This window comes from Crocodylus siamensis, chromosome 11 (assembly GCF_052110815.1).
Source record: "Crocodylus siamensis isolate JL-2025a chromosome 11, ASM5211081v1, whole genome shotgun sequence".
In the NCBI taxonomy this organism is placed as follows: Eukaryota; Metazoa; Chordata; order Crocodylia; family Crocodylidae; genus Crocodylus; species Crocodylus siamensis.
In genome coordinates, this window is record NC_143405.1 from 29,421,679 (window position 1) to 29,446,327 (window position 24,649).

General features: G+C 42.9%; 1 protein-coding gene across 2 annotated transcripts in view; it reads right to left on the reverse strand.

The window, feature by feature from the left end:
- STIMATE (STIM activating enhancer) overlaps nucleotides 1–24,649 on the reverse strand; it is a 61,739-nt gene that overhangs the window by 27,378 nt on the left and 9,712 nt on the right. For both annotated transcript variants that reach the window (XM_090021046.1, XM_090021045.1), the window contains exons 2-4: nucleotides 10,804–10,852; nucleotides 8,643–8,738; nucleotides 3,545–3,666 (exon numbers count right to left, since the gene is read on the reverse strand). In XM_090021046.1, coding sequence (XP_089877172.1) covers nucleotides 3,545–3,666; nucleotides 8,643–8,738; nucleotides 10,804–10,852 — 267 coding nt within the window. The remainder of the gene's footprint in view (nucleotides 1–3,544; nucleotides 3,667–8,642; nucleotides 8,739–10,803; nucleotides 10,853–24,649) is intronic.

Genomic DNA, 24,649 nt, shown 5'->3' on the forward strand with positions numbered 1-24,649 from the left:
GCCAAAGGTGTTTAATCCTGTTATTCCTGTAATACAATTCTTCTGTTATAACCAGGGATCCTGGTTTTCTCTGATGAAGAAAATATCCCTAATTTTCAGGTGGAAAAAACAAACAAACCCCCAAATCCACATTTTTCCATGATGAAAATGAAACACTGCTAATTAGTGGCATTTCATTCTGATCATGGAAAAATATGGATTTTGGGTTACTTTTTAAATCTGAAAATTGGGGATTTTTTTTTTTTAATCGGAGAAAACCAGGATCCCTGGTTATAAAAAAGATAATGAGTTTATACTTTTGGGAGATATTTAATTGATTTATCATCTTAATGTGAAAGAAAAAAACAAACACTTCCTGAGATTCTTTAATATTTTCTAACATGTCACAAAAAAAATCCCATGGTTGACCAAATTAGAAACTTCAAGCCCTTGTTCGTTAACCCAGTCATAATAAATGTCCAATCTTAAACTAGTTAACAGTGTATTATGGTCCAGACAGAAATAACTTTTGAAATATTTCCATGGGAAACAAGCTTACAAATATTTATAAAAAGGAACAGTTTCAACCAGGGAATATTCAGACTATGGAGCTCCCTGGGTGGAACATTTCAAAATGCTGTAGCCTCCTCTAGTGCCAGCCAGAGGACACTGGAGGAGTCTGCAGTGACCTGCAACTGGAACTCTGCTTCCCCCACCACTGGGATCCTTATTTTCCAAAATCCCACAATCTCTTTCTCATCTTAGTAGAGGTAGAGGGGATTGGGGATAGATGGTCCATCTCTGGTGGTAGCAGGGGCCCAGGTAACCAAGGAGCTGATGGGGGTGGGACTACCAAGGGGGAATACAAGAGGTCCACATAGGGACCTGGCAATGCCTGAGGACCGAGAGATGCATCTGGCAGGTTTAACCTCCCTGTCCTCATATACAAGTAACAAAGTGAAATGCTTCAAAATCATACCTCATTTTAAGATATACTATATGGGAGAGCTTCAGCCACTTCTGAAATGTTTTAAAGTGCTTGTGCATATGTAGAGCTGGCCCGCTGAAACATTTCAAACACCTCTTAAACATTTCACTTGTTACTTCTATTTGTACCCTCAGATTATCCCATTCCACCATTTAACTGACAGAAATACTTGTTCACAGTTGTTTTGCAATGATGCCTACCATTGCTTCATTCGCAAATTTTGTTCTGAGCTAAGTTCAGAGATTGCAGATTAATTAAAATGCAAAAACCTATAGAAAACCATTAGAAAACTTAAGATCAAACTGGCAATGGAAACAAGGATTAAATTGAAATTAAAATATGTACGCAACTGGATAGGAAATGCTCAATGACCAAAGCAAATGAAAAGCTCCTATTTTTCTTAATGCAAAGTATAAATGACTATATCAAGAAAAAATACAGATTTCCACCTCATTTTCTACAGAGAAATGTATATGTAGGAACATATATAAGTGGTATTAATTATGCTGATTTGAGGATGTTAAGTGTCTTAAAAATAACTGAGAGATGATAAAAGTGAAATTATACAGTAACAGAGACTTGAAATGTCAGCAGTTTCCAAAAAAACAAGTTTTACATATTTCTCCAGCCAATTTTTGTGGCTTTACCAACAAACAAAATATATTTCTTTCCTTTTTGAAACGGGAAGTGAATATAAAATACTAAGCATGCAGAAAGTAGAGAGATTTCCTTTTTATCTTTGAGCTACAGTGAACTTGTCTACTGATAAGAATACTACATTTTGGTCTGAAAATTAAAATGCTTTGTCCCCCTGCCCCAGACGATAAAACTAACAGTACCTACATGTGGTCTTCTTTGACCTGGCAACCCTGGACCCAGTCAATGACACAAAATATCTAGGGGTGGTCAGACAGCAGCTCACAATTAGAAGTCCAACATAAACAAATCAACTTTATATAAATAAAGTATGGTTATTACAGAAGCACTGTTCCACTATACTGTGTCTCTGACAGCATTTCTATCACAACATCTGATTTTAAAGGCTTAACAATTAAAATAATTTGTTCAGGAATTAGCCACAAAGTTCTCAAGGTACCAATATAATAGGATTATCTATTGACCAACCGCCTAAAAAAATAAAAAGGCAACATGTTATAGTATATTTAAAGAAGTTGATATTCCGCATTAAGCAAAGAACATCTAATTTAAAAAAATATGTAATTTTTTACATTATTATTTGCAAAGCATAACTGCGCTCATGCAAGACATAAAACATGATTCTTGCCTGAAGGAACTAACCATCTAACAGTTTACATATATTCCAGGCATTAATCTTTGTTCCAAAACCATAAGATTGAGGGATCTGGATTAGCCAGATGAGCAGGAATAGAATGGTGCAACTTGGAAATACTGAACAGGACACCTGGAGTTTTCCTCAGGGATCTTCAAATAGACAAAATTTGGAAAACCTCTCTCTTTTCCTTTAGATGATGGCACAGTGAGAACTGAGGTAAAGCTTTTAGATCAATTTAGTTTTACCACCGTGTCATTCCTTGATCAGCAGCAAAAAATTTGAAATAAACATTCTGTGGCAACACAATGGAATGAGCCTTTCTGTATATATACAGACCAACTTATAATTCTTAAACAATACAGAATTTTTCCTTTAATTGACCATGGTAAGAGTGGATTTATCTTAAACATCACTAGAGGACTCACAATCCTTTATCAACAGAAGCTGGACGTTCAGTTAAGTTAAAGAGTTGTGCCTAATTGACCTGACCACAGCCTTCAGAAGGGGATAATGCCAGATGAAAGCTGGGCACACCTACATGTGCATTAAAGTGCTTTAGTTAATACACATTACATCTAGTACCTTCATTGTGAGAAAACATGCATTAGCCTGTCTTAATGTGCATTAACCAAAGAGCATGAGGCACTTTTACACATGCTCCCAGGGTGGGGATGGGGGACAGTGCTTTAATTAGAGCGGCTCTGAGAGCCACTCTAATTAAAGCACTTCCACGTCTCGTGTATCAGCATCCCCTCACTTAAAAATTGCTGTAGGGGTGCTTGAGCTAAAGCTCATTCAATGAACTTTAGATCAAGTGCCCCTGCCACCATTTCTAAGTGCAAGGTCACTGATACACAAGACACAGGAGGCTGCTGGAGTGTGGCAATTGTCACACTCAAGCAGACTTGATGAATGGAACCTGCTCCATTAACTAAATAGCATTTTTCTTAGTGACGCTTTAATGCGCATTAAAGCACACATGTAGACGAGCACACTACGTTGAAGTGTTTGTATGGAAATTAGCTAAGATTTTAATGTCTAATAAGCTTCACTTATTTTTCCAAAACAGATATCTTTCAAACATGGTTAATTAAGTCTTTAGAAGGGTTTTTTTTTTCTTTTTAATATATTAAATGGCTTCAGATTCAAGAACTCAACAGAAATCAAATGTTAGAACTGAGTATTATAAACATTGTGTGTAATGATTTTAAGAAGGTCAAGTAAAGTGTCATTGTCTTGTTCTACTATGTAAGTGATTTCACTGCAAGGTTAGAAATATTTACCATATTCACCAAAACGAAGGGACTCCCACTGTTGCCATTCTACTATGCTGCTGACTGCACGCACACCAGCATAGATTAACAGCATTCCTAAAGTGGCATCAAGCAAGAAATTTATAAGGTACCTGGAAGGAAGAAAAAGTGTGTAAGGAAGAACAGTGAGCATGGTGAGCCTTGTCTCCTGATGCTAGGGATATTCTATCACTGCAATGGACAAAAGTTATATTTGCATGCGTCTCTAAAAAGTCAAGATATCAGTGAGATTTAAAAAAAATGAATAGGCATTTATCCTGTAACTATATACTAGACTTACATTTTAAATAGTTTTAGAGCTGTCCTATTCTTTTGTTCTTCAAGTTAAGTTCCAAATTAAACTTCCATGTACAACTTGCAATTTGCACGTTATGTCTTCTAATTAAACCAGGTTTCCCCCCTTCCCCTCACTTCACTGTATTTGGGAACCACACACATGAGTGGAGATAGAAAACAAGATTTTACCAAAAAACAAGTGTGTTTCTATACTGCTTAAAAACACAGCTAAATTAAAAAAATTAAACAAAATTTGACAAGGAAGAAACTATGAATTGTTTCAGCTGAATATCAAAGGAAGGTACAACTTTTTACATATGGAGACACTAAAATTAATAGTTTTCTGTTGAAAAGTAGTGCATGTAGCAAGCAGAAGCAGAATACATGCATGATACTATATCTGTATCTACCAAATTTAAATTGGAATTCAAATTAAAGGGATGGAACTTCAAGGGTTATCTGGCTTAAATTCTACATTGGGGGGGAGGGTCAAATATACCTGCAGAGCTGCTCAGCCTGGCCTGTGGAACTATTCATGGGATAGGTTTGATCCCCTTATTCTACACGAATGCAGGAATGCTATTCCTAAACATCCTGGAACAATGCTTATCCAGCCTCCTCTTGAAAACCTCCAAGGATAGAGATTCCACAACTTTCCTGGGCAGTCTATTGCACTGGCTCATAGTTCTAAAAGTGAAGAAGTTTTACCTGAGATGAAACTTAAATCTACTTTGGGGAAAATTAAATTAGTTCAGTGTTAAGATGAAGGACCACTCTAATTCAGCTAAGGCAGTTTTTTATATTCAGAATGTTTGTGTACAATGCCACAAGTATCTTTAGACAGAATAATTAAAATACTTTGATGATGCAATCTTCTATTTCAATAGTTACACAGAGTTGATGCATTCCTATTTTAAGAGACTCCTGGCTATATGTTATGTTATACACTAGGACTGTGCAATTTACGTGGCTGGGGACTGTACCAGGGCAAGCCATGGGCGCCTTGGGCTGCACAGAGGCCCCTACCTCAGCTGCACTGTGAACCTGTGTCCTGACCCCCACTGCTGCACTTGGGCACCCACTCTCACCCTCAGCTTCCCCATAGCACCATGTTACCATGTTGTACTCCTCTTCTATCCACACCCCCACCAGGGACAGGCAGCAAAGCTGGAGGAGTAAGAGTAAGTCTAGACTCCAGCTGCTGTTCAGATGAAGTGAAGGGACATGGCAGGAGCCTAGTGGCCACAACTTAACCGCTTGCAGACCTCAAGCAGCCTGAAGGCCATCGGTTGGACAATCCAATTATCCACAGGGATTCATATAGGATTTAAGTTCATGTTTATATTCTACCTCCTTTCAAATAGAATCCTAGGTAGCAGTGCTTCTTCTAGGGTGGATGATGTGCCCCTGTAATAAGGGTAATGGAGCTTTAATTTTCTTACGTATCTGTAGTGGTAAAGTTTGGCCCCTGCTGGTACCCTCTAATGATTAGGGGGGAAAAAAAGCTGTGTTGATGAACAAACAAATATTAGAAAGCAGGCACAGGATATAAAAGGGTAAAATGGTAGTCTCAAGAACTCAGGGGTTAGATCTGGAAACTAGCAAACTAGCCTTAGCTTAGGGAGAGGCTAATAGAGTATAAAACCTCCAGAGATTCTGCTGACATGCTTTACTGTCACAAGCTCATACACACAACTTTCTGGTAGGAATTGATACTTCTACAAATGTAAGTGTTAATCATAAAATGCATTGAATGCATATTGTAATCACAGAAATCATAGAGAAGTAGGGCTGGAACAGAAAGTGTTTCATAGAATAATCAGAGTGATACCATTATTGCTGCTGTAAAACTGGAAAATACAGTGTTGCTTACTCATTTCTAATCAAGTCTTTAAAATTACAATTTAACTATTATGAGCATTTAAAAAGATACCAGAAAGAATCTTCAGAATCCTTATCTTGCAGCTTTCTGAATTATAGAAATGAACTCTCTATCTTGCCTTTTCCAGGTATTTTTTATTTTGTGCTACAAAAATAAAGTGCATGACAAAGCTATGTGTTCAGAGCCCCCTGACCTGAGTGGACCAAAGGCCTACTCTCCAGCCAGGGGACAACAGAGGGCTTCTCCACAGCTGAAACAGGCTTACTGACAGGCCTTTGAGTCTATTTTCTGGCCAACCCAAGAGCTAGCTACTGCAGGTGTACAGCTGTTGTCTGAGAGCCCTTTTAAGTTCCCAGTGTGCTGGCATTTGAGCACCAGAAATCCTTCAAAGTTCCTGAGTTGTAGGCAGTAAGGATAATGGGGCTCCCTGTGAGACTGGTGGTGATAAGGATCAGCTCCTGTGTTCAGCACATGCACAGAGGCATGGGTGAAGGGGCTCCCTGCAAGCAGCAGTAGGAGCTTATTGGAAGTACAGACTCCCATCAGCCCCTGCCAGTGCTTGCAAGGATCCTCCTCACCCTGTAAGGGTGCTGTGTGATCTCCCAGCAATGGGGTCACACCATGCACTCTTGGGGCTGCTGGGACCCAGTGTCTGCAGCTGCTAGGTGCTACTGGGATTAAGAGTCCCTTCAGCTGTGGAACTCCCCCCCCAGCTGTGCACGGCAGAGACCCTGCTATACATGCAAATTAAAGTTAGATGGCAACCAGTTATAAAATTAGTATACATTTTCAAGGTCTAACTTCATAGTTGGTTGGACCTTTTTATGTTGTGACAGGTACTTTGCATCTATACCTGCTCAGTTAACTATGCAATTAACCAGTTAATTGTGTAATACCTGTAATGTGTAGAGGAACCCTATGAGCTACTCCACATACTGGTGATGAATGCTGTATGACACTATGGAGTCATATTTAATATTTGTAAACTAAAAGTACTATAAACATCTTCTGGACTATGTACTGTTACAAAATAGAATAGTTCCAGTGTATGGTTAATAATAAGAAAAGTAAATGTACACAGTATGGCTGGATTGATTTAAATCAGGAAGCAGAAACCTTGATTTAAAGATTTTTAATATTGCTGTTCATTTGTATTTTCTAATATTTTTCCTAAAGAAAGAGTTTTCTTGGTCCTTTCTTGCTAACTTGTTAAGTTATGCAAGTATGTACCTTAATATAAAATTAATATCTGAATTAATGTATTTTATTTAATATATTAAGATTTTTTAAAATTTTTGTCAAGTTGTATTTAGATGGATTTGGGAATTTAAATAAAAGGCAAAGGAATAAGTGTATCATGAGAATGCATCTAAAACTGAATATTCAACAGCATTTAAAAATATTTTTCTGAAAATTAAATAAGACTGCCCTAAATGAATCTGGATACACTTGAAAAATAATTTAATCAAAATATGTTTTGAATGTATTACTTAATTACTAAAACTGAAAAAAAAATTATCTGTATCTGTTAAATTAAGCTGCTTGTTCCTGGTTACCATCTCCCTCAAGATTTTAGGACTAGTAAAGCACATGCTATCCTATTTTATTTTTATTCAATTTTATTTTTATTCACTTATAGGTTTTAAAAGGAATTTTTATAAATTGAGAAAATCAATTTTTATCCAGCACATCTGATAAATCTACAGGCAAACTCATGTCATAAATTTAAGAATTTTTAAATCTTACTATATATGATGAATGCTTTATCCAGGCTACCATAGAAACATTTTAGGCTTACACCATTTGTATATAACTACACATTCACTTACCCTGTCAAGAGGCAGGACGAGAAAAAAAGTGCCCGATAGGTATTTATTTACAGTTTGTGGAAGCTACAAGAAAACTAAGGAGGAATGAGTTCATCTGTAAAATCTGAGTTTGTATTTAGTTGGTCTAATAAAAGATATCGCATTTACCCAAAGAACCATGTCTGCCTCTGTAAAATATGAGATTTTCATATTACAGAGAAGAGCTTGTAAAAGGAGTTATGTAACTTGACAATTTACTGAATAGCTGTTGCAGCAGTAGTTGGGGTGGTTTACAAAGGACAACTCTTTAGGCCCAAAATATTAGGTCACTGAAATGGTTTCATATAATCTACTGTCAGAAGTTTAGCGTGTGGGGTCCTTTGGCTAGGAGCCCCTTTAAAAACAAAATGAAACAACCCTCCCAAACCAAACAGAAACAAAAATAATCTCCCCAAATTGTATTACCCATTTGCTTCTGTAGCAGTTGTTAAGATCCAGGAGTTGAAAACTGTCTCAAAGCCTTCATTTTTAGTACACTGTTATGAAATACTTATCCATTTAGTCACACTGCTCAGAGCACAGTATTGATGTTTAGATGCTGAGGAAAATTTCTCAGCAAACAAATACATTTTGAGAGACAGCACACAGACAGGAGAGCCATTGCAAAATATCTCTGGATACCACTTTCACAAATCATGAATGCCAGATTGGAAGAAAGGATGATTTTGGGATACTTAATGAAGCCCATATCAGATCTTTGCTTTCTAAGATCCCCTACTGCCTCCTTGTCCCCATTTCTGTAAGTCTTGGGCTAGTTTTACCTTCTCTTATGATTCTCCCTAATATTTTGCTGGTGATACAAGGTGCTCTTTTCTTCCTTCAGTACAAGGTGTGTCATAGCACAACACTTAATAGGTCCTACTGACCAGAAAGTGACCAAAATTCTGAAGCTTGATTATATGTTCTTAAGGCAAGAAGCTTTCAGAGGACTCTTTGTTTAGCCTCAAAATGATTTTTCTTCCATTCCACCAATCATCAACAGAACTTTAGATTAAATATAGCTGCTTTTTCTTAGAGGGTAGCTGACTTAAATGGCACTTACAGTGAACAAGGGTCCTCTTCAGTAAGATCCGATAAATACACATTAGCAAAGTGGATGAACAACATCCCTATGGCTTGTTTGGAAGTATCTAAAAACCTGTACAAAATAAAGACGGGATTTCAAGAGGTACTCACATTAAGACGTAAAACACAGTAAAGCCTTGCTAATTCATATGAATTAGTTAGAAAGCCATGATAATTATTAAATTGTTCAAATTGGCAAGTCAATACACAGAAAAATAATACCTCACAGTTCTTAGCTTATCTGGCAAAGTTCAGCTTTATATGTGGTTTATTAGTCTGCCTGTAAATATTCCATCGTATACTGGTAAACAAAGTCTTAGTAACCTGAGACCACATTACCACATTTTCTATTATAATTTAAGCAATGGGGAGGTACTATCAGTATTTCATTTGGATTACTGAAATTTAGTGTAGCAACACTAAATCTAGCCTAATCTTCAGTGGGCTTTTGTATACAACATAACGCAAGATCTTGCTAGAGACTGCAATCCTTTTTTGGTTCATGCATAAAATTATATCACTGGCTATTGTATCTGTGCCTTAACAACTTGGTAATGCAAACCAATGCTGATATTTTAGTCTGAAAGTATAAATAGCTATACTGGCTTTCAATTAACAGTACGTTAACATAAGTTTGCAGTGTAATTACACAACACAAATTATTCTTTTCATGAGTAAAAAAATTGGAAAAGGAAAATCATTTTCTAATATGATAAATATTAGTTCAAATAATAGGCATTTTTTACAATGTGCAGCAGTTTCAGCAGCAGTTACAGTCCTATCAACAATGTCCTCTTGATCAAAATGAGGTCATTGGACATTGTAGAGTTCTGCAAGAACCACAGAGAGACCTAGAGAAATTGGAGAATTGGACCAAAAGAAATCTCATGAGGTTCAACAAGGACAAGTGCAAAGTCCTACATTTAGGACAGAACAATCCCAAGCACCAGTACAGACTGGGGACTGACTGGCTGGGCAGCAGCTCTGCAGAAAAGGCCCTGGGGGTTACAGTGGACAATAAGCTGAATCTGAGCCACTGTACCCCTGTTGCAAAGAAGGCTAATGGCATACTGGACTACAATAGTACGAGCACTGCCAGCAGATTGAAGGAAATGATTCTTCCCCTCTATTCAGCACTGGTGAGGCTACATCTGGAGTATTGTGTTCAGTTTTGGGTCCCCCCACTAAAGAAAAGATGTGGACAAATTGGCGAGAGTCCAGCAGAAGGCAGTGAAAATGGTTAGAGGCTGGGACACATGACTTCTGTGAAGAGGAGACTAAGTGGCAATTTAATAGCAGCCTTTAACTACCTGCAGTGTGGTTCCAAAGAGGATGTAGCCAGACTGTTCTCAGTGGTAGCAGATGACAGAAAAGGGAGTAATGGTCTCAAGTTGCCGCAAGGGACGTTTATGTTAGATATTAGGAAAACCTTTCTTTCTCACTAGGAGGGTAAAGCACTGGAATAGGTTACCCAGAGAGGTTGTACAATCTCCATGCTTAAAGGTTTTTAAGACCCACCTAGGGATGATATATTTGGGGATAGTCCTGCTTTGAGCAGGGGGCTAGACAAGATGACTTCCTGAGGTCCCTTCCAACCCACTTTGTTTCTATAATTTCTTGATACCTGAACTGATACTCATTTATTTGATGTCTTTTCTAAAAAGTTGGATTAATGTTTCCATAAACAACTCCTGTCCCCCGTCCCCCCCCCCCAAAAAAAATAACACCAGAAAAATAAGAAATACTGTGTGGAAACCTAAAATATTTACACATCTGTAAATGCATCAGTTGAAAGCTAAAATCTACCAGCTTTGAAAAAAAAGTCTGCTATATAAACTCAAATTTCTAGACACTTTGGACCAAATTCTATCAGTTCTATCAATTAAATACACAACTCCAAATACAAAAAATATTTTAAAAAATGTTTACAGTTTTCTAAGTTGTATGAAATAAGAAAAAATAAGCAGGGGAAATATACCACAAGGCATGACTAATTTAGCACTTCTCATTTCAGAATATTTGACTTCAGAAAAGTGCTTTCAGATATTTTACACTGTATGCAAGTGATCATTGTTTCACTTACCATAACATCTATGAAATAAAAAGCTCTCTAAGAATCATTAATATTAAACACTTACCATATCCTCCAAGGACGTCTTTCATGCTTTGGTTCTCTGAATCTTTTTACTGAAAGAAAATTAGAAACAATTGGCTATTCCCAAAGTAAAAAAAACATAAAATCTGTATCAGCCTTTACTACTCTAATGCTATAAATTAGATCCTTTATTCAGGGATGTGTTTCAACATATTGTAATCCCGTAGGGACATCGACTGAATAACAATTCCAGTTTTTTTCAGTTCCAAAGTTCTCCGTACTTTAATAGTCAAGTATTACAGATTACCAGGAATCCCACTTTTCCATTTGCTGTGGAAAAAACACAGATTTTCTCATTTAAAGGAGAAAAATGCAGATTTCCCCCTTTAAAGGCGAAAAACAGGAAACCGTGGGTTTCCCCTTGCTGGGAGCTGGAAGAGGGCAATTGGAGGAAGGGGGCATCATGTGCATGCAGGAGGTGCCACACGGGCAGCATACAGTGAGGTAGAGTGGTGGGTGCAGCCCCGGCATCTGGATACAGGTAAGTCTATGTTATGGTGGGGATTGGAGGGCCAGGAGTTGGGGGCCATCCAGGGCACATATGTGTGTGTGGCAGGGGTGTGTGCAGAGTGGGTACCTGCTGCCACTAGGGGAAGTCTGGGCCCCAGGGCTGTAGCAGGCAGGGGGGTCTGAGACAGCGTTCCATGATGCTGCTAGTGAGCCCAGCTTTGCGCTGTTGCCAGCCAGGCCCACCTACAAGGACCTGCCCATTCAGCAGGGGAAGGGGGCAGGGGGGCCCTTTGGGGACGGCAAGGAGCTGTGTGGCCAGGCTGGCAGCGCCAGGGGCTGATGCCTATTCTCTCAGGGGCAGGGATAGGGGTAGGACAGCTGGGAGATGTTGCCAGAGAGAAGGGGCCATGTGTGGCCAGGCCAGCACACCTGGTGTGGTATGGGATCCCCAGTCCAGGGCGAGGGTTGCCACAGGTGTCCCCTCCTCCTCCCTCCAGCCTACGTTGGGGCTGGACTTGCTTTGCTGCCACCTGCACGAGCTGGAGCTGCTACAGCTGCAGCCACTACACCCTGGCCTGGAGCCCCTCACCCTCCTCCTGCTGCCCGCATGGCCTGGGCAACAGTCACACTCAGCTTAATATTACTGCTGTGGAGTGGAGTGGAGTGCAGTGCTTAGTCCCTCCCCCTGGGCTGCAGCCCCAGCCCCGGCCCCAGCCCCAGCCAATGACACAGTGCAGCCTGTGGTGCCCCAGCCACTGCCTGTGCTTCCACATGAGGTGTGCTATATGCACCTCGTGATGGAGGCCATCCCCACTGTGTCCCTTCAGACCACTATCCTGTGAGCCTGCATGGGTCTGGGGGCAGCTGGGGGCCTGCGACTAGTAGGGCTGGGGGAGCAGGAAGCTGTGGGTCAGGAGTGAGGGACACTAGGCAGGGCTGGGGTGGGGTGGGGGCTGTGGCTTGGGAGTACGGAGCAATGGTATGGGCAGGGGCAGGACACCAGCATATCAGGGATGCTCAGCACCACAAGGCAGCAGGGGTGACAGCTGCAGCTGGACCCTCATCCTGGTGAGCAAAGGGGGCAAGGGGAGCGCTGATTTTTGTATGATAAAAAAAACAAAGTCAAATGCCAAAACATATAGGTATTAGAATTTATTTTATTCTAATGCTAGAGGCACTGGTACGTTTCCAATTTTTAAAAAATGATAAATATGTCAATAAAGTGTGTTCAACTGATATCTACTTATACAGCAGCGTTTCATTTTAATCATGGAAAAAAGTGGATTTGGGGTTTTTAAATTAAAGAATCTGGGATTTTTAAACAGAAAAACGCTGCAGATTCCTGTGGCACATAATATGCAATACTTTTTATCATTACCCTGGCAACTTCAGCTTTTCTGATTGTCCATCCAGTATACATAATAATCCTTCACCTAAAATAGCTTAGAAAGCTCAGTCAGGATAATGCAAAACATAATACAAACATATTCTTCTAACATTACTTCCAAATAAACAAGGAAATATTTATTCAGTCTAAAGTACAAATTGTGCAGAACTAACCATTTTTAGCACCCTACCAGGCCAGAAATGAGAAAGTTACATGTGTAAAATTAGTCTACTTTATTGGTCAAAGACATTACTTAATGAAATGTATATTTTATGGGTGTCATAACCTGATCTTTTTTCTTTTTATGAAAAACTTAGATTACAAGTAGTAAAACGGGCTTTTACATCACAGAAGCTCTCTACAAAAAGGACATGCTTGTCCCATTTTTTGCTACAAAAACATAAAAAGCAACTCCAATTTATAAGTGTATGAGATGAGATGTTAAGGTATACTGTTAACACCTGACTACAATTTTTAATATAGTCAATATGTGGCCTTCTTTTAGGACAGTGATTGTTATGTGAAACAAAATAGCACACATGCTTGAGACTGATACATGCAGCCCATTCAGAAGCACAGATAAAATGGTGGATGGAAAAACTAGTCAAATATTACTCTTTAGTAAATATAAATGAAGAAATCTATTTTTGGACCGGTGGCAGGAAAGCCAGAGAGAAAGAAATACAGAGGTAGCTGAAAGATAACAGATCATTAACTGATTTTGGAGATGGTCATTTTCAGAGCTAAAAAAAGGGAGAAAATAGTAGGGTTGTATGAAATTTTGGCAGCCGTTTCATTTCAGAGCTGTTTCAGGCCATTTAGGCACCTGAAATACCAAATCCGAATCAAAATGGAAGGCTCAGAAACATCCCCTCAGTGCTAGTCCCTGCCGCGTGACCTGGTTGTGCAGGGAGCAGAGATCTGGTGCAGTGCAGGGTAGGCAGCGGTCAGGAGGAGATCCCCGGCATGGATCTCTGCTCCCTGCAGAGCCAGGTCACACAGCAGTGCAGTGCTGGTCGCCACCTCACAACCTGGCTCTGCAGATCACCTCACAACCTGGTTCCCTGGCTCCGCTGTGCAAAGATCCACACAGGGGTCTCCTCACCTGCATGGAGGGCCTTCTCCCCCCTGGATGAGCCACCCTACAGCTCCATCCTGCTGCCCTCTGGGGTCCTGTAGCCCCCGACCCAAAGCCCTGCCTGGCTGGGTTTCAAAACAGATTCGGAGGAAATGAAACAGGACAGTGATCCAAAGCATCGAAATGAATCACTGTCCTGCGAAACAGACGAATCTGAAACCGAATTGAAACACAGCTGTTTCGCACAGCCCTAGAAAATAGCATGCATGTTAGGGATAAACAAAGACAAAAATAAAACAAATGATTCTTCCATAATGCAAGATCTTTTATTTCAAGCTTCCAAAATGGAGAATAATGAAACTACAAATAGCATTCTGTGAAGATGCTGCAGGGCTGCAGATATAGTTTGAACTTTTGGTGACCCTGCAGTCTGCAGGTAAAGGAAAGTAGAGGAATGTACATAAAAGATCAAGTGCCATGCACAAAAGATCAGTTATTACCTAAGTGCTGTGTGAAGATTACCTGAGGGCCATGTGAAAATGACCTATGTGGCATGTGGAAATTGAGTACCACGTGCATTCTAGGTATAAAAGGAGGTTCTAAACTTGTCTGAGAGCCTGCGCACCTGAAAGAGAGGCTGTAAGAAAGAATATGTGCCTGAAGGATAGTTGATGGCTGAAGTTACCCAACGCTGACAGATGTGAGGGTAATACTACTGTATCTCAAGACTACATCGTCGACATTGTGACAAGAGAATACTTGATGGTAGTCCTGGTTCATTCTATCCTGTCCCCAGCTGTACTACTTTGTAATCTCCTTAGGTAAATATCACCCATCCTTCCCTTTGTTGTTATATGTTTGTAAGTCTAGTATGTTCTCCTATATACACTTATAATGTAAATAATAGGACTTAGGTATAGATAGTATCTTAAGCTGTTTTCAATATAGTATAACAGAAATAGATTTTGTATTTTCTGGTTGTTATTTGTGGTATTTAATAAACTGACATAGTTTGTTCAAGTTTTAAAATCCGTGTTTGAGCATATTATTAGAATACATTAGGTCCCTTCTAGGGCAGTCTATCTAGTTGATAGACACTGGAGCATGGACTTTGCTCATCAGTCCCCACCCACTGAACTATTAGTTGGCTAGTAACTTTGTTCATCTAAGTCAAGTTCCCAGCCACTAATGCCAGAAGCAATTTCTCCTTATTGATATGGGGTGTTCAATTTGAGGCCCATGGAGTCATGAAATCTGGTCCAGGGGGCTCCCCACAGATCAGCACGTTTAGTGGTGAGGGAAGAGTGACCATGAATGCCATCACCCTCTCCCCCTGCCAAATTCCCCAGCCCAATGCAGTGGGTTGGAGCTAAGCCATGCCCATTTCTCCTGCACAGTCATACTGTGGCCAGGCCATGCCTTCTTCCCCCTGTGCGGCTGAATTGGGGCCAAGCTATACCCCTCACCTCCATAGGGCCAGGTCAGAGCCTTTTCCCTCCTGCATGGCTGGATCTGGGCCAGGTTGCCCCATGGCCCCCTCTGTGCAGCCAGATGGAGTCCTGCTGTGCCCACTGTAGACACCAGATTAGGGCCACTGACCATATCTGGCCTGTGGACAGACCAAGGGATTTGGCATTTAACTGAAAAAAGCACAATAAAAGAAGGTAAAATTGTATTTTAGTGGGCAATTATTGGCTAGTGCAGCTACAGCAGTCTAGCTGGCACAAGGCGCAGTGTCCCCAGATACCAATTGGCTGGGCCACAGAAGCTCCTGTTTATTTGTCTCATTCCATTACTGTGGCCCTAAGGCCCACCTGGCTAACTTGTAGCCCCTACTGGGGGACTGTGGCGTCGACGCCCACACAGTCAATTGGATCGCCAATTGGCTGGAGGGCCGCACCCAGAGGGTGGTAGCGGATGGGTCCTTCTCAGCCTGGAAGGATGTGGGCAGTGGGGTTCCGCAGGGCTTGGTCCTCGGGCCCGCACTGTTCAACATCTTCATCAGTTATTTGGATGAGGGGGTAAAAAGCACCCTGTTCAAATTTGCTGATGACACTAAGATGTGGGGGGACGTGGGCACATTGGAGGGATGCAACAGGCTACAATCAGACCTAGACAGGTTACAAGTGTGGGCGGACGAGAATAGGATGGGCTTCAACACAGACAAGTGCAAGGTGATGCACCTCCGGAGGAACAACCGGCACCATACCTACAGGCTGGGGAACTCCCCTCTTGTCAGCACAGAGGCAGAAAAGGATCTTGGAGTCATCATTGACTCCAAGATGAACATGGGCCGGCAGTGTGGGGAGGCAGTCAAGAAGGCCAACCGTACCCTGTCATGCATCCACAGATGCATCTCAAGCAGGTCCAAAGAGGTGATCCTCCCCATCTATGCGGCACTGGTCAGGCCGCAGCTGGAGTACTGTGTCCAGTTCTGGGCGCTGCACTTCAAGAGGGATGTGGACAGCATGGAGAGGGTCCAGAGGAGGGCCACTCGCATGATCAGGGGACAGCAGGGCAGGCGCTATGAGGAGAGGCTACGGGACCTGAACCTGTTCAGCCTCCAAAAGAGAAGGCTGAGGGGGGATCTAGTGGCCTGTTATAAGCTAGTCAGGGGGGATCAGCAGGCATTGGGGGAGTCACTGTACCCCCGTGCACTGCCAGAAGTGACCAGGAATAATGGTCACAAGCTGGCAGACGGCAGGTTTAGGTTAGATATCAGGAGGCGCTACTTCATGGTCAGGGCGGCTAGGATCTGGAACCAACTTCCAAGAGAGGTGGTCCTGGCTCCTACCCTGGGGGTTTTTAAGAGGAGGTTGGATGAACATCTTACTGGGGTTGTATGACCCCAGTATTGTTTCCTGCCATGGCGGGGGGTCGGACTAGATAATCTACTCAGGTCCCTTCCGACCCTAGAAACTATGAAACTATGAAAAAAGACCCTGTCTCCCAACTCCAGCCACCAGCTAGGTTCATCGACCAAAGTCATCAGGATCTCTTGCAAGAAGAATCAATAGAGCTAACCACACTCTATCATGCATTAATAGATGCATCACGAACAGATCTAGGTAGGTGATACTTCCCCTCTAGGCAGCACTGGTCAGGCCACAGCTAGAGTACTGTGTTTAGTTTTGGGTGCTGCACTTCAAGAGGGATGTGGATAACCTTGACAGGGTCCAGAGAAGGGCCACTCGTATGATTAAGGGACTGCAGGATAGGTCCTATGAGGAGAGGTTGAGGGACCTGGAGCTCTTCAGTCTCCATAACAGGAGGCTGAGAGGGGATTTGGTGGCCATCTACAAGTTTGTTGGGGGGAGGGAGGTCAGCAAGGAATAGGAGACACTCCATTTACCAGGGCATCCCTTGGAGTAACTAGAAACAATGGCGACAAACTGACAGAGCAGATTTAGACTAGACATCAGAAAGAACTTCTTTATGGTGAGGGTTAGCAGAATTTGGAATGGGCTTCCAAGCGAGCTGGTGCTCTCCCATACCTTGGAGGTCTTTAAGAAGAGACTGGACAAACACCTGGCTGGAGTCATCTGACCCCAGCACTCTTTCCTGCCCAGGGCAGGGGGTCGGACTTGATCTGCTGAGGTCCCTTCTGACCCTGAAAATCTATGATATATCACAAGGTACCCTCCTCCTGCAGGAAGGAGAGCACCTGGCATCTCTGGAGGCCCTTCCTGTAGCCGCGGACATTGAGGATTGCAATCTTAAATGACCTCATGGCTGGGGGAATGGAGTAGATGGTTCAGCAGGGGCCTTGTGCACCTTAATGCGCAGTGTGGAGCCCGCTGGCTCACACAGTGCCTTCTCATAGGCTAAAAGGGAGGCATACACCCAATGGAGGGATGGGGTCATCACCAAGAAGGACTATGTTACAGTCGCCCGAGGATGTAGGGGGGCAGTCAGGAAGGCCAAGGCTGAGATGGAGATAGGACTAGCTTCCCGGATTAAGGACAATAAGAAGTCCTTCTTCAAATACATAGGGGGTAAAAAGAGGGTCCCGGGTAATGTGGGGCCCCTGCAGGACACAATGGGCAACTTAGTCGTCATGCCAGATGACAAAGCTAACATATTTAACGATTTCTTTGCCTCTGTCTTCCTAAGTAGGGACCAGTTCAGCCACCTCCCTGCTGGGCCCCCCTCGGGCCCCGGGAGAGACACGCCTGGGCCAGGGGTTAGCGAGAAGTTAGTTAGGGCACTTCTGGAGAGGCTGGACGTGTTCAAGTCCGCTGGTCCGGACGATCTTCACCCTAGGGTTCTACAGGAACTGGCCGAGGTCATTGCGGGACCCCTGGCGCGGCTCTATGAGCACTCGTGGTGCTCTGGTGAGGTGCCGGAGGACTGGAAGAGGGCCAATGTGGTCCCTATCTTCAAAAAGGGAAAAAAAGAGGACCCGGGAAATTACAGGCCAGTTAGTCTTACCTCAATCCTGGGTAAGCTCTTTGAAAAAATTCTCCTGGCACACATCCAGGAGGGCCTTGCGGGGGAATGCATGCTCAGGGGCAACCAACATGGGTTCATCAGTGGCAGGTCTTGTCAGACCAACCTGGTGGCCTTTTACGATCAGGTCACCAAATCATTAGACGCAGGGGTTGCTGTGGATGTAGTCTTTCTGGACTTCCGGAAGGCTTTCGACACTGTCTCTCACCCTGTCCTCATCAAAAAGCTGGGAGACCGTGGTGTCGATGCCCACACAGTCAAATGGGTGGCCAACTGGTTGGAGGGCCGCACCCAGAGGGTGGTAGTGGATGGGTTCTTCTCGACCTGGAAGGACGTGGGCAGTGGGGTTCTGCAGGGCTTGGTCCTCGGGCCCGCACTGTTCAATATCTTCATCAGTGACTTGGATGAGGGGGTAGAAAGCACCCTGTTCAAGTTTGCTGATGACACTAAGATGTGGGGGGATGTGGGTGCACTAGAAGGGTGCAATAGGCTACAAGCTGACCTTGACAGGTTGCAACGGTGGGCGGATAAGAATAGGATGGGGTTTAACACTGATAAGTGCAAGGTGTTGCACATGGGGAGGAAGAACCGGCACCACACTTACAGGTTGGGGAACTCCTCTCTTGCCAGCACGGAGATGGAAAAGGATCTTGGAGTCGTCATTGACTCCACAATGAACATGGGCCGGCAGTGTGGGGAGGCAGTCAAGAAGGCCAACCGTACCCTGTCATGCATCCACAGATGCATCTCGAGCAGGTCCAGGGAGGTGATCCTCCCCCTCTATGCGGCACTGGTCAGGCTGCAGCTGGAGTACTGCGTCCAGTTCTGGGCGCCACACTTCAAGAGGGATGTGGACGATATGGAAAGAGTCCAGAGGAGGGCCACTCGTATGATCAGGGGTCAGCAGGGCAAGCCTTATGAGGAGAGGCTACGGGACCTGAACCTGTTTAGCCTCCACAAGAGAAGGTTAAGGGGGGACCTTGTGGCCTGCTACAAACTGGTCAGGGGGGATCAGCAGGTATTGGGGGAGTCCCTGTTCCCCCGTGCGCTGCCAGGAGTGACCAGGAATAACAGTCACAAGCTGGCGGAGGGTAGGTTTAGATTAGATATTAGGAGGCGCTACTTCACAGTCAGGGCGGCTAGGGCCTGGAACCGGCTTCCAGGGGAAGTGGTGCAGGCTCCTAGCCTGGGGATTTTTAAAAGGAAGTTAGATGAGCACCTTGCCGGGGTCATCTGACCCCGGTGCTCTTTCCTGCCAAGGCAGGGGGTCGGACTAGATGATCTACCTAGGTCCCTTCCGACTCTAGCTACTATGAAACTATGAAACTATAAAAAAAAATGTGGGCCCGCCTATAGATCCAGGTGTTGCAGTGTTTGGGCCCCTTGCCTTCCCCTGCCAGCGACCTCTCAGTATCAAGGACGCTGTCAAAATTTTCCCAGTGGTCCAAGGTGAGCTGCACCTTGCTGGTAGACTGCTGGGTGTACTCAAGATCAAGGAATGCAAGTAGCTCGCCCCCGGGACTGCCAGGACCGAGAGGTCCACCAGGCTCCGTGGAGCCCGCCGGTTCTCAGGTGTCCTCTTCTTTGGGACTCCATCCTGTGTCCCTTATTGGAGTCTGTGTCAGCCGTGCCGGCTGGGAACTCACGGCCGCCTCTCAGCTGGTGCTTCCCTGCTCCTTTCTGGCAGCTGGCTTTTAAAGTTCCTGGCTGGTGCTGCCAGATGATGTCACCACTGTGCGCCGGCCCCAGGTGCATAGATAAACGTCTGATGAAGCATGCGGGTGGTTCCTCTTTCAGCTGCCAGCTGTCTGCCACTGATCTGCAGCCAGTAAGTATTTTCCCATCACAGGGCTTTCAGGGTTGTTCCCCCAGGGCTGCACAGTTCTCCCGCCGCGGTTCTGGCCCTGGCAAAGGGGTCTCCACCCCTTTTCTCTATCACACTGCGACAGTCCTGATATTTTAGGTCCTGAAACTGATTGTGTCTTTGTTGATTTCAACCCCAGTAAAAGTGATTCCAATGGATGCAGTTTTCTAGTCAGAAAAATGGCAGAAAGGCTATCTTTAGGGAAACCTTTTCAGCCTCTTTCCCATGTTGAGTGAGTACAGTAGATTAGGAAGAAGGCTATTCAGTTGCAGTTAGTTGCAGAATCACACTCCTGCCTCATCCAAGTGCTAGACTACCTTCTTGTAACTGCCCCCTTCATGTCAGTTCATGACTAGGAGCTTCCAGACCTCACAATCCTGCTCCCATCAGCATTAACCAGTTGCCAAATGTCTTGAAAAATGTGCTTGTTTTCAGGCAAGACACCTGTGTGTAATTCTCTTTATTGTGAAGAAACTGTTGTATATTAGTTTCCACACAGTTCTAACAGAAGCGAACCTTAGAGAGAAAGGTGAGGCTGCTAAAAGCCATGATCTTGCCTGTAATTTTATATACAGGGTGGATGTTCCACCTAACATGAAGCACAGCCTGTGTAATACAGAAGAGCATATGTTCACAATGGGAGAAACTGGTAGAGTGGTCTGTCAAGCAGTTCTTAAACATAGGCCTATGTGGGGTGAAAATGTATTTATGGAGGGACTGGAAAGGGAGAGGGGAGGAAAAAGCAGATAAAGTCTGAGAGATAGCGAAATGAGTCCTGGTGTTTGTGGAGAGAACCCAAGGAAAGAAAGATGCAAAAAATAGTTGCATGGGAAACTGGATTATATAAATAAAGGGGATGAGGAAAGGTTTATGTACCAATAAGGTATAAAATGTGGAATACTTAATAGAAATGAGACGGTAAGTCAGAGCAGAGTCTGTGTTTCCAGGAACAGGATACATAGCTATGTTTTTAAAGAGGAAAGGGAGGGGAAGGAAGAAAGAGCTGCATGAAACTTGGACATTTTTGTAAATAAAAAAAATAAAAACAGAGTTTGTATTATATATACACAGATGTCAAAGTCCTGCTTAAAAGTGTATTTATGAGGTACCTGTACTAAAACTTACAGCAGTTTCAAAAAAAGATAACTTATCAATTCTAGATAAACTAAGGCTATGGGTACTAAATGCAAATTAGAGACATATTTAATGTCAAGGTCACTGTTTTCAAATTTGGTCCTCACTTCCATGTGTTCAGGGAGAGCAGGGTCTGACACTAAGGAAAAGGGAAAGGCACATGGCTGACAGAAAAGGAAAGCAAACAAGTTTGTTTTGTTTGTTTTTAATTATAGCTCCTCTAAATGTATAATTTCCTAGCATGAAAAAATATTATCTAGTAAGGAGTTCATAGAAATAACTGTTCCCCATATTCACCACCAACTTAGCTTTCTTATCAAATCATGCGGTTTTAGGGTCCAAAGGAAAAAAGAAAACCCTAGAACATGGCTGCCTAGCAGCTGATATTGTCCCTAGTTTAAATTAACACATAACACAGGGAAAATTGTAACAGGGAATATCTATTTTGGAAAGAAACTAGAGTAGAACATTTAGCTGGCTGGCAGACCTGATTGCCCAGATCATGCGTAATACCACTGAAAGAACTACTAATTCCTTTAATGAAAAAGGCTGCTGCCCACTTTCAGCTATACAGGGACACATCATTAAAGACTGAACATGTCTTTATGACACTAGAACAACTTCAAAACTGTAACCTGGACTTGGGGATCTGACTTCTAGCATTAGAGCTTACCCAAAAACTTAGTGCATTCTGGACGTTACTGACTATTTGTAAAAATATATGAACATTCAATTACAGATAGCTTCTAGACATGACAGCCAGCTAGGTATCTTCTATAGTAACTGTCAGGCAAAAATCACTCACACTGCCTGATAGTAGAGATAAGCTCAGATTTTCTAAAAACTTTTTCCAAAATATTGTCTTGGTCCACCTACAGGGCTGGCCATTTTGTCTGCCACGTTGCTACCAAAAATGTTGACCTATTTTGGATAAAAAGCTCTTACAAAGAGGATAATGATGCCTTAAGGACTAGGAGCAATGGCCTCAAGCTGCAGCAGAGTTAAGTTTTCCCACATAAAACTGACAGATGCACTACATTATGAATTGCATTGTAGACATTTCTAGTTCTGAAGAATTTCAAATCTCTCTCCCCCATTCATTCTGTAACCTAATATTCAGAATAACATTAACTGCTTTAATATCAGATGATGAGAACCCAGTATGTGTTTTTTGCCTGACAGTTACTATAGACAATATCAAGCAGACATTTATTCCTTGGGCCCAAGGACTCAAGGAACGTAATTTTTCTACTCTGTTCATCACTAAGAATAGATTACTATGTCAAGTTTTGGGCTCCACACTTGAAGTTGTGGTCATATTGGAAAGAGCCCAGTGGAAAGTGATAAAAAGTAATTAGATCTGAGAAGCATAAGCTCTGCTGAAAGGCTGAAAAAAAAAATAGGGTTATTTAGCCCAAAGAAGAGAAGACTGGGGGGTTGATAATAGCCTTCAAATACTTGAAAGGTGATTATACAGACAATGAAGATAACATTGTTTCTGTGGCTGCAGGTGACAGGACTAGAAGCAATGGCCTCAAGCTGCAGCAGAGGAAATTCAGGTTGGAGATTAGGAGGAACTCTCTGACTGTGGGGGTAGTTAAGCATTGAAACAGGATACCTAGAGAAGCTGTGGAATCTCCATGCCTGGACATTTTCAAAATCAGGTTAGACAACCACCTGACTCAGATGGCTTAGTCAGGGATGATCCTGCCTTGAGCAGGATTAGAGGTCCCTTCCATCCTACTTTTCTATGATCCTATAAAGAAAGGATAAGAATGAAAGATCTGGGTGTACACCAAACATAGAATTCACCGGGGGGGGCGCGGTTCTTTTCGGGGGATATTTGCCATATAGAGCAATCGCTGGATCAATTTTAATCATTCTGCATAAAAAAACTGCACTATTACCATGTCATTGATATAAATATTTCAAGACAAATTCTGAATTTATGCTCATTTCATCAAAAAAGGGAACATCATGCTCAATTACATTCAATGATTAGCAATGAGTGAGGAATGAGTGAGACTTTGAAAATGTACAATGTGCATAAAATACAACCTTGTTATAGAAGAATCAGGCAGAAATGGTGCATTGGTGTGATTTTTCATCTTGGCAGAAAGATCCATGAAGAAAAGATCTCGATAACTTTTAGTTCAAATCATACTATTCCTTTAACCATTTAATTAATATTTCCACAAAATGAGAAATACAACCTATAGATGCATAACCCAACCTCTTGTGAATTCAATACAAACTTGTAAGCAGAAATATGAGAAGCAAGCGTTTTTGGAGCGATAAATTTTCCTGGACCAATGGCAGAGTTGAGATAGATTTAGACAAGTCCCTGAATGCAATGCACTCTTTTTCAGGTCTAAGGAAAATGCAGTCATAGCTAAGACTGCAGGGCTGTGAAACTAGAGAAGAGTGACGTTTCTAGGAGTAGTTAGTAGTTAATTGGAGATGGCTTGATTGGTGGAGGATCAAGATGTTTAGAAAGGGAAGAGGGTTGTTACAGAGGACCCTGGGCTGTTAGATAGAGCTGAAAGACAGGAAAAACTGACAAAGGCCCTTTAAAACTAGGACTTCTGTGGCCTAAAGGGGTAAGGAAGGGCCCCAAAAGAGAGCACATGACTCTTAGGAGGTCCACGGGGCTGCTAGGGAGAGACAGAAAAGTACTTGGAGAATGAAACAGCCCTGGGATGGGTCAGCTAGAGCAGTAGGGATCTTAGGTTCTAGGGTAAACACCCTGTTTAGCAGTAAGCTCCACAAGAACCACATTCCATGCAAAGGTAAGATGCGGGCAGTGAGCGGACCTAGAGACTGTTTAATAAAAAATAGCTGCCCCCAGGCTATGGCGTTGCATCTTGTAGAGACTCTAAACGGAACAGTAAGAAACTCTTCAACCAGGGTTCAGCAGCATAGATCAGCTAACCTGCAGGGGAGGTGGGGGGCTGGCTAGTATATACGCTTGACTCCAGGGCAGAAGCACACTGGTCCTGACTGTGGAAGAGAACAGAGCTCTTCTGTTCTAGAGATGAGGAACTCACTCCCGCCTCCCAAGAGAAGAGGGGTATGCCTGTGCACCCAAAGGATTGAAGATTTGGTTGACAACTGGCTGTGTCAAACCAGGAAGAGGATTGAGATTTTTTTGTAAGGATTATTTATGGTAACGCAATGGGGTTCTGTTTTCTGTTGCTAATTTGTTTCTAACCACCAGAGGATCAGGAGCAGTTGTGAGGGGGAGTCCTGTACCCTGTGATTTTTCTTTCTTTTTTCCTGCAAGATACAGGCACCTGTGTGGAAAGGGAGCGAAACCACAGGGCTGAGGCCCAGATATAGAAAGGAGAAAACTACAGAGCTAAGCCCCAAGGAGATCTGGCTAGAACCAGGGCCAAGGCCCAAGGGCTGAAACAGGGAAGATCAGGAGACTCAGTAAACAGAGACTGAGTAACATCTATGAGGCATGA